The 11226-nt window shown below is 38.1% G+C and overlaps 1 protein-coding gene across 2 annotated transcripts in view; it reads left to right on the top strand.

Annotated features, from left to right (window-relative positions):
• Positions 1 to 600: 600 nt before the first annotated feature.
• spon1a (spondin 1a) overlaps positions 601 to 11226 on the top strand; it is a 341163-nt gene continuing 330537 nt past the window's right edge. The window contains exons 1-3 of one of the 2 annotated variants that reach the window (XM_079874223.1): positions 601 to 881; positions 953 to 1183; positions 3551 to 3657. In XM_079874223.1, the coding sequence (XP_079730349.1) occupies positions 863 to 881; positions 953 to 1183; positions 3551 to 3657 (357 nt within the window). In that variant the 5' untranslated portion in view covers positions 601 to 862. Of the gene's footprint in view, positions 1184 to 3550; positions 3658 to 11226 lie in introns of both variants that reach the window. The other variant, XM_079874222.1, reaches the window with a different exon arrangement.

Below are 11226 nucleotides of genomic sequence, written 5' to 3'. Positions count from 1 at the left end.
CAACATACAAAAAAAAAAAAAAAAAAAAATATATATAAAAAAAACCTAGTGTAGATAAAGAGAATTAGTAACACTTTAGTTTAGGGTCCAATTCTCACGATTAACTAGTTGCTTATTAGCATGCATATTACTAGGATATTGGCTGTTTATTAATTAAAACTCATATTAATGCCTTATTCTGCACAACCATATTCTACAGTACATCCCTTAATCCTATCCAATACCTAAACTTACCAACTACCTTACTAAAATAATAAACTTATAATATAATAATGATGATGTCCACTTATAATAATAAATAATTAATAATAAATATGGCAATATAAAAAAAAAAAATGATTTGATGGTTACTAAAATAAAGAAGACCCATCAAAATGTACAATGTTACATAATTTTATAGTTGCATTTCTTAAAATGCATAAAGTTTACAAAAGGCAAAATCAGGGTTGATATTAATAAGAAGAGAGGAAAAACATCAATACAGCACTGTCTTGAGAGTCCATGCTCTGATATAGGAAAGCATTCATTGCGCATGATGAGTGTTCCAAAAAAAACAAAAACAACCTGCATTTATAATTAAGGACTATAAATTCGTCGAGGAGAATCACTTAGAAAAAATTGTGACGATCTTTAAAATATCTGAACACAGATGCTCTCTCTCTGCTCTGAGCATGTGGTCTTTGTTTGAAGTTTGTGTGGCTGAATCCATTCAGCTGTCACTGAGAGACAGCAGCAGCACTTGAGTCGGTCCACTCAGAGTGTGCCACTCGGTACAGGCGGGCGATTCTTCATCTCTCTTTCTCTCTTCAGTCCAAGATGGCAAAATAACACGGTGAAGGCGGATAGATCAGCAACTGCGTATATGGGAGACTGTTATTACAGTAAGTTTACTTTCCACTAGAGTTAAACACTCTAGACACACGCTTGTAAATGCGTATTGGTAAAATTAAAGTGAATCGATCGGAGATGTGGAGAGCCGGTGTCCTGCTGCTGCTCACCGGCTGCGTGTGTGCGAGTGTGCCCGAGGAGCCAGCGGACAGAGCGGCTACATCTGACGGCTACTGCAGCTGGATAACGCGGGCTCAGCCGCACGGAGCTGGTGGCAGGAGAGAGGGCTTCAATGAGTTCAGACTGCGAGTGGAAGGAGACCCGGAGCATTATCATCCCGGCAGCACTTATCGAGGTACATATCACTATTTCAGTTGTTGTTAGTGCCAGAGACTCCTCACAGTGCGCGCGCTGGAGATTTGTTTTGTGTCTCAAAAACTAGCTTACATATTTTTTTATAGCTACAGTAGCTGTTGGATAAACAGTAATTACACCACCACATTAGCATTCAGCAAGAATGTTATTAGATTTGAATTGTTTTCAGGATAGTGGTATATTTAATCAGTGTCAGGTCAAGGCACGTTGCTATATTTATACCAGGGCACGTTGTCAATTAGTTAATTTTAATTTAATTTATTAACTATTGACTGTTCTAATTAACCATTCTGTTTTTGTGGTTTTATAAATTGTTCATTTTAAGTTCTGCTGAAAGCTCTTATATAACTTTTAAATACAGATGTCATAAAAGATGGCTTGATTTAAAGGTGCAGTAGCCTAAGTGATCTCCCAGAATTGTTGTTTAACACTGTTGATATTTGAAATCAACCCAAACAAATACACCCCCTCTCTTAATTTCTCTGCCTCCAAAATTCACAAACACTTTACAGCCCGCACATAACAGCCTTGCTCCAAGCTGCTGTTTTGCCAAGTCCGCTATTTTCCCACGGAATTGGGCTACATTTAAGTTGTTGCCATGGTTAATCTTTTTTTCTGCGGGTTTATTTCCACCCCCTTAAGTACGATTTCGGCACTCCAACAACCCCAAAACACCCCAAGAATACCCCAAGATGTACAGATATAGTGGAGAATTTGGCTCCCCGATGGAGAAAACAGCATTCGGCTGTTTATGGGCTAGTTTTGACTGGCTATTGGGCTACTTTTGATGCACAGACCTGGCAACCCTGCCGAGCTGGTCTCGAATGCGCCAACAAGAACGCTAAACACAGCATTCTCTAGTCTATTGTTACTAGCTGGCCTCCGTTACACACACAATGCAAGAGTGGATGTATTTATCATAGCAGAAGCTAAGAAAAATAGTGCTTCACGAAAAATAAAGTAAAGATGATGAACGAACAACAAGGAAGCACAAACAAATGAACATAGAGTACACAAAAGTAAATACAAGCAACAGTTGATTGTTAGTCGCCAGCAGCACAGCAGCTCCAGACAAACAATGACACTCAAAACTGTCCTGTAACTATGGCTAACATTACAACAAATGACATTTCTTGTTTCTGTGAAACCGCAAAACCAATGTTACTTATGTACAGAGCAGAAACAACACAACCTCTGCGTCCGTTTTCATGACTTTCCGTGTAGGTCTCTCCAGCGCTGGAAAGCTTTTCTAATATTAAAGCGGGTCCTAAAGCTGTTGCCTGATCATAACCCTTCTTTTTCCAATGATATTCCTTTGAGATTTTCTCTTTTGGATTTTCTATCATCTCTCTTTCAACAGCCTTTCTTTAAATCTCCCTCTTGCTCACTCTCTGTCCTCCACCATCATATGCGCCCTAATGCTGATTGGCTACACATTTGTTGTGGTGCTCGGTCTGACCAACTTTTCAACAGCATTTTTGAAAAACCACTTACTGCACCTTAAATAGGGAGTGTTGTCATATTTCTTTAAAAAAAGGCCTTGTCAGCTAGCACTGCTCTCCCATATGAGACTGTAAATTGTTGTATGCACCTGGTATCAAAATTCTGTCTAATTAGGTAGTCTAGTCTAAGGTTTTGAGACAAGATAGGAATACTGCAGATAATGTCAGGTTTAAAAGACACTAAACTTGTGTATATTTTTACCTACACCAAAAAAAAAAAGGATTTTATTATACATTACACAAACTTTTACTAATAGGTCATGATCAAACATTATTTTATCATAGATCAGTAGTCCATATTCATAGTTTCATGTATAATTTGACTATGCAAATCAAAGTTTTATAATTTGTCTAACCATTTGTACCGCTGCATTGACCAAGGATCTGTTTATATGTGTGTTTCAATATATGTTTGAAAGATTTTGTAAATAAGAAACATTTGAGCATAAAATATAGAAAGAAGAAAAAGTATTGGAAATACAAGTTGTTGAAGTTGTTGTTTTTTACTACAAAAGAAGTGAAGTTTGTGAGGAGAGAACCCATCTAATCTTTCAATAAACTGCCAGAGCACATACGCAGCACACACCTTGCTCTGGCATCAGCTGTTTCAGCATCCTTTCACACCAGAGCTCAAGTTGAAACAGCTTTCTTGAGCCCCTCAGCTGCGAACAAGTCAACAAACTTTAACCTCAATAGCTAAAGATTGTATGGGCAAACACACTTGTGAAATGCTAACGATTCTGTATCATGATACCTGATATAATTGTAAGTGTTTTATTGATTTTGATCACCTGTGAAATCAATCAGAAAGGTCATGTTGAATAATTATTGTGATTTATTTCCAGTAACCCTGTATGCAACCAACCCTGCATACTTCAGAGGCTTTACTCTTATCACTCTGAAGGAAGGGCACAATGGTGACCATGAGGAGGATTATGCTGGACATTTCCAGGTGAGATGCATCACATGTTTCACATACACAGCATTTAATACAATATATGGCCCATGTGGTAATTAAATGTTATGTTTAATTTAATGGGATAGTTTATCCAAAAAGAAAAATTCTGTCATTAATTACTCACCCTCATGTCGTTCCTAATCCTAACCCATAAGACTTTTGTTCATCTTCTAAAAACAAATTAAGACTTTTAAAAAGAAACCTGACAGATTTATGTCCCTCCATTGAAAGTCCAAGCAACCAAAAGTTTGACGCTTTAAAAAGTTCGTAAAGACATTGTAAACATAATCCATATGAATCAAATGTCAAGGAAATACGATTGAGCTTCCGTTTACCTTATTTAATTAGCTGAATATATGTGCATTGACCAATGTATGTGAATAAAAGCTTAAATTAAATCTGTTCATAATATAAAGTTATCGTATCTCTTCAGAAGACTTCAATTAGACGCTCAATTCATATGGATTACGTTTACAATGTCTTTGTGAACTTTTTGAAGAGTCAAAGTTGCATGGACTTTCAATGAAGGGACATAAATCTCTTAGGTTTAATTAAAAATATCTTCTTTTTTGTTTAAGATAAACAAAAGTCTCATGGTTTTGTAATGACATGAGGCTGAGTAAATGAAGACAAAATTTTTATGTTTTGGTGAACTAACCCTTTAAAGGAAAATTGTATTTAGTTTTATTATGTTGGGCCTCTACTTGATGTCCAAAGAACACTAATTAAGGATACATCCTTGTAGATTTCACAGTTGCATTAGACAGGATCTCATGAATATTATGCACCTTATAGTCCTTCTGGGACAATGAATTAGAGAAGATTTCACAAAGATAAAGCCGATGGTTTAGTTTGTATTAAGGCAGCCCTGATTGCCTGGCTGTGGGATCTACTGTACTCCCTTTGTGTGCTAGAGCCAAGCTCAGATTCAGCCACACCTGGCAAAGCTCTTACATCAACACCATATGCTGCCTCTCCGCACGAGCTCTCATGCTATGCCAGAGAGTGGAAACGGAACAAAAAAGGCCCATTAAATGTCACATAAACCATAAATCTCAGCTCCCTGCAGAAATGCTCTGCTCAAACCTGCTCATGCACAGAAGAGATTTCTTGTCTTTCTAGTGGGATATACGTAGAACAGTGGTTCTTAAATGGTTTTGTTTCAGGTACCATATTAGACATTTACAGTTACAATTGTGATGAACTCAATACAACACTATACCAAAATTGTTCAGCATTAAAAAGTAATCAAAAATGTCTTTTAAATCAATTGGAATTTATTAAGAACTATGTTGGGCGAGCAATATGAACGATTTTGATCGTTTTATGCTTTTGAAAGAGTGTGCTTGACCCAAATCATGTTTATCCTTGTTGAAAGTAAACTCATTTTAATCTGGGCAGTATTTTCTATAACCCTGCATACTTCTGTTAATGTTTTTTAAGGATGAGGGCATGTCACACAACCTATCCATGTTGACATTTGTCTAAATTTGTTAGATTCTCTAGATCTAATGTCAGATGAATTTGTGCCAAAATACCATAGAGTTAGATTGAATATGTGGCAGTTGACGTGAACAGTATATTTCTCTCTTTACAAGCTTTTCATGATTATGTATCACAAGACTGTAAGATATTTGTAATTTGTAGTGATTACAATCTAGCTCAAAGGAATTATTAATTAATTTATAGGGAATTCAAAAGAGTCACTTTATTACAACCGAGCAAATGACTCGTTCGCGGTTCATTTGAACTGGCCGTAATTATCAACTCTGCAACGGATATAAATATCCGAACTATAGTGAAACACTATATAGTTAGCAAGGTAACTTAGATCAGAAGTTTAAGACATTAAATTTGTAAGCACAATAACACAAGTAATATTTCTCTTTAAAATACAAACAAGACTTTATTGATTATTCTAACACATACAACTAATATCTAACACAGACACACACATTCATACGCGTTGCAGAAAGAAAGAGAGTAAGGAAAGATTAAGTTTTAAGAGTGAGTTTAAGAGTGAGATGATGTAATCCCAAGTTTCTATGCACTTATAAAACACAACCTGAATGAACCAACAATCATTAGTTTAACCCTTTTATCGTTTCCTAGGTTATTAAATCAGTATCAAATACACCAGTTCAGTTTAAGAGTCTGGAGGCAGTACTTGCTTGTCTTTGCTTTTGGGGATTCCCTTTTGTTGCGTGTAAAGGGTTTTCCCGGTCCGTTCGATGGCTGGTCTCCGCGTGCCTGATGTCTGGGTCACGTGGTCAGTCACGTGGCGTGCTGGCGGAATGAAAGTCTTTGTTTGAAGCTGGCTTTGCAGAAGAAACGTGGCTCGAAATCTTGTCGCAAAACTTAACTTAGAACCGAGACTCACAACGGAAAAGAAAGGAAACTAAGAAAAGAAAGGAAATTGAGAAGAGTAGATGATGGCTTGAATGAAGCTGTTTAACCCATGTTCTTCAGATCTTGATTTGGGTTATTTCGTCTGCGCGTTTTACATGGTTACTGGTCTGAGAGTGAGAGCAGAGCGAGCTTTGTTTCTGTCTAAGATTTTTAAACTCAAAGTTTGTCCTACCTCCTGAAGAGATTGGACCAATTAGAAACTGTCTTTATTTAGGAGGTGGCATTCTCTTCACTTCTTATCATAAGTCAAGCTTAGCTGTGCTCTCCTTACTAGCAGAGAGAACAGAGGCTACAGTAAGACATTATTACTATTATAAGAATACGAACATTTTACACAGATTTCAATCAAGTCATCTTTTGAATCATGAGCATACGATCATATTGATATGAAACACAACACACTTTCATTCAAACATCTAGGCTAACAGTTATAACAATTACATGAATTGTATGGCATCTAAGCATATCAGATGCACCCATCTATTGTAGGAACAATATAGAATCATGTCGTTGCATGATGCTTGATCTATAAGTCCATTGAAAATTGTTCTTGAATGATTTTATGTATGTTATAGGTAAAATCTCAGTTCTGTGGTTTGAAACGATTTTACACCCTGAGGTCTATCAGAGGTCCTTAAGGAGGAGGGGGTCTGGAATGTTGTGGGCTCGAGCAGCTTCCGCTGTTATCTTGATCGGGCTGAATTGTTCCATCTCTGAGCCAATCATTCTTTTCCAAGCTATCTCACATTGACCAGTTCTTCCTTTAGTTGGGCTCATCTTCTTTGAAGCTTGCATGGCCATAAAGTTCTTAGCTGGGGGTTTTCGTTGGTCAGTGGAGACTGGCTGGCTGGAGCCTTCTTTTATGGCTCTGGGGTTGGTGATTTGGTGTCTGGAATGTTCAGTTCTGTGAGAAATTATGTTTGCACAATTCACCTGGAAGATTCATTTGTGTTTGATTCGCACTCAATCCTACAAGACCGAATGAAGACAGACGAAGGCAGATTCAAAATATAAACATGGTTTAATCCACAAACAGGTGATAGTACGTAACTAGGGCCCGACCGTTATGGATTTTTGGGGGTCGATGCCGATACCGATATTAGGGAGTAAAAAAAGCCCGATATCGATATATCAGCTGATATTATTTATGTGTATATTATAGTACAGTACCAGTGAAAGGTTTGGACACACTTTCCCATTTGTGTGTCCAAACTTTTGACTGGTACTGTACATAGAATACAGTATACATAAACAGAATATATATACACACACACATTTTTTGCAATGATCACTCAAATGTGGAGATCAAACACTTATAATGATGTGACAAAGATATGTAATGGAGGCAGAGTGAATTATAGAATGAGAATGATACATTTGAGCTGGAACCAAACTATTTTGCATTGCATGTTCTATTCTTTATTATATTCTAAATAAGGTAGCATAATCTTCACTAATGACTTTTTTTCCTTTTTCCTTTCATTTTTCTTTCTTTACCAGTAGTAGAAGAAGTACTCAGATCTTTAACTAAAGTAAAAGTAATAAATGTGAAAGTACTCATTATGGAAAATGGCCCTATATGAAGTGTTATAATTAAGTGTGCTTGCTGAAAGCAGCACACTTATTGTTCTTCTTAAGTTTTATTATTATTATTATTATTATTCCCGGGAGATAAATTTTGGCCAGCTTCTGCGCCTAGGCCCTTTGAGACAGAAACACCGTTCCAACTTTAAAACGTCCGGTCAGTACCGGTGTAAGTTGCTCACGAAGATGACATCACGAGTCCATGTCGTTCGTCCGCCATATTGGATTGAACAGAAAGCGAAACAAAATTTTCACAGGTCACAAATTTGGTCCGAACTTCACGAAACTGGACGTACATGATCCTTGGACCAAGCCCCAAAAAAAGTTACAGAAGGATTTTAGATTTTCGGAAGCGTTTGCCCATCACAGCCAAACGAAATCGGCGGCGTAGTCGCCAAACAGGAAGTTGTCCATATCTCAGGAACTCTGTCACATATCGAAACCAAACTTTGTACATGAACTCGGGACTCCAATGTGAGGATGCACAAGATCTGAATTTTTATTTATTTTTTATTTCAGGCTAATTGACAAACCCATTTACTTATTCTATGCAAAAGAGTTTCACCTCACACTTTTAATGTTAATGCATTTAGACAGTAGGTGGCACTGTTGTATTACATTTCACAGAGCTGCCAAGTCAGTGTATAGACTGCATTCGTTTTTACTAGGTTTGTCTTAATAAACGCAGGGCCTGAATTTTGTTTTTTAACTGTGTTTGTGCGCGCGGGAAATATGCTGCGCATAACAATAGAAAACAAGGAGAAACACGCAGTCACATGCTCAAACAATCAACAACAGCCTTCCATTTGACCGTGAGTGGACTGCGAAGTGGACTTCACAGGGTATTCCGCCATCTTAAGTGAGATTCCAATCCGAAGGGAGCGAACATGTTCAGTTCGAAGGGCACTGCACACGGCATAGGGAATAAGGGAACATCGATACATCACTTCACAGGAAGTGGAGCGCGATGATCACCCAACTGTCATTTCGCGCACCACGTCATCACCAGTCAGAACGGTCATAACTAACGATGGAGGAGTTTACGTATGTGTGTAAGTATTCATACATTTCGCCATTGTTATACAAATGACAGTATTTTTAACGGTTATTGTTGTGAATATTACATATACTATTTTTGATGATTATAATTTACCTCAGTGAATGCAGCCAGCTTAGCTAGTTTGTGAAGTAAAGTGATTTTATTTTAGGTAGTTGTAAAATAGTGCAATATAATTGTAAATATATAATATAATAATAAAAATAAAATATGAATGTAGTCCTATATATATTTATGTTATATCATAATCTGCGCGACCCCGTCGTTGACTTTCTTTGATGACGTTTGCAGGGCGTTTCAAATGAGCGGGTATTGTCAGTGAAGTCCACTTCAACTGATATACCGTGCTCAGGGATTAGGGGAGCAGTGAACACTGCGTATGGACCCTGTCGAATGGAACGCACCTTAGATGTGTAAAAACAAGTGGAAAGCGCGGGCGCGCCGCTGTCTCCTTTCCACAAGCGCTTGCTCTGTCATTGCTATGCAACCGTGAACTGCGCTCTCCATGATGACAAGGAAGTAACTGCAAAAGATTAATTGATTTCTAGCCCTTGCATTAGCTTTACTACTAGATATATTTATGGAGATGAAAAATAATAAGGCGCCCTGTACAGCTATGATCAGCTGTTCGGCCGAGCATTCAATGTTGTTACGCTGCAAGCTGATCAATTGGTTCATTGCTGCCACGCTCTATCACTCGCACACCATAAAGAGAAAATTGTTTTTTAATGTTTCAATTTCGTGATTAAAATGACATAATTTGGAAGCAGATAATTTCTTCACAAACAGCTCATTATGACTTAATGTTAGAATGCTGCACCTACACTCGATAGTGTGAATAAGATCAGCGCAACGCAGACCACTGCATTGACAGCGTGAAACATATGATCTGTCTACGGCCAGGGCTCAGCGGAAGACAGAAAATGCCGGTCCAGCGCTGATTGAGGAATTAAATTTGAAAATAAAAGACAGTTTGACATATTTTTTCTCGCATCTGTGAATTTATTTTTTAATAATTTGTTCTGAGATGAAGCGAATATATTTATGCGGGAATTTCTTGCACTATAAAAGCTAACCTTGCGGGAATGGTTTAAATTATGCACAATCCCCACATTCCCGCACCGAAATTCAAGCCCTGAAATGGCAGAGGGATGTGTAACTCTAGCATATGGCGCATATGTCATATAAAGTTAGACAAGGCCAAACAGCGTTATCCATGTTGTTGTGATTGCATCGCTAGAGTAAGCTAATAGTGAAACTGATAGCGTTTTTCATTTAATTACAATATGAGAACTGACGGTAGGCTATAAAAATCAGCGTTTCTGTGTAGGTGATGACAACCATCTTGACAGCAGCAATCAAAGCATCGCTAATTACGGTAGACCTTAATTTGAGATGGTAAATTTGCTCATAATCAAAGGGAACACTCAACCACAGAACAGCTGAGTGAGTTTTGTATTGGCTTAAATGAAGTAGGGCTGCACGATATGGGGAAAAGCTGCGATGTGCGATAACATTGTTTAATATTGCGATGACGATATGACTTGCGATAAATATTCAAATGTGATAGTGCAGTGGTTCTCAACTCCAGTCCTTGGGACCCGTTGCTCTGCACATTTTGTATGTCTCTCTTATCTGACACACTCAGTTCAGTTCATGGAGTCTCTCTTAACGAGCTGATGATCTGATTCAGGTGTGTTAAATAAGGGAGACATACAAAATGTGCAGAGCAGCGGGTCCCGAGGACTGGAGTTGAGAACCACTGTGATAGTGTATATGTGTTAGCTATACCCCATGTCTTAGTGCTTTAATAGGTTCTTTGCGTGTTAGGTCAAACGAAGTGAGCGTGTGTGTGTGTGTGCGAGTGAATGTTTGCGAGTGAATGCGTGCGTGTGACGGCACGCGATGACTGGTCGGAAAGCAACGTGTAGTCTGACATGTTTCTTGTCCACGACACGACAAGATTTTAGAAGTCAAAATCGTGTAATCTGACACCGTGACTATCATAACAGACACAAAAATCTTGTAATCTGAACCAGGCATTATTCATCGTGCCAGGCTGTCTGCTGCGATGTGTTCATCGCGCGAGTTCATATCACGATGACGATGAAAATTCGATGTATCGTTCAGCCCTAAAATGAAGACTGTCAACTTCTTTTCAATAGGCTACTATTTCATCACCCAAAACACTCCCACTCTCTGCTGTATATTCATAACCAATTATTTCAAAACCAACAACCAAGCCACACAAACAATGCCATTGGCACTAGTCTACGTTGCAGACATGTCTCTTAATGCACATAACTTTTCACCTTTTTGCACAATCTTGAAAAAAGTACTATTGTTGAAATTCTCAGATAAAGCAAACTTCAACGCACCCTTATCCACTAACTGCTAACGTTAGTGCACTGCACCCGAGCAAGCACACTTTGCAGTTCCTCTGGAAATGCATTTTTCTAGTTATATCAATTATTGGAATATTGCTTGATGTTGTAACGTAGCGTTATAGGCAG

This window comes from Squalius cephalus, assembly GCF_949319135.1.
Source record: "Squalius cephalus genome assembly, chromosome: 6".
NCBI classification, from domain to species: Eukaryota; Metazoa; Chordata; class Actinopteri; order Cypriniformes; family Leuciscidae; genus Squalius; species Squalius cephalus.
This window is presented reverse-complemented; position numbering and strand designations above follow the sequence as displayed.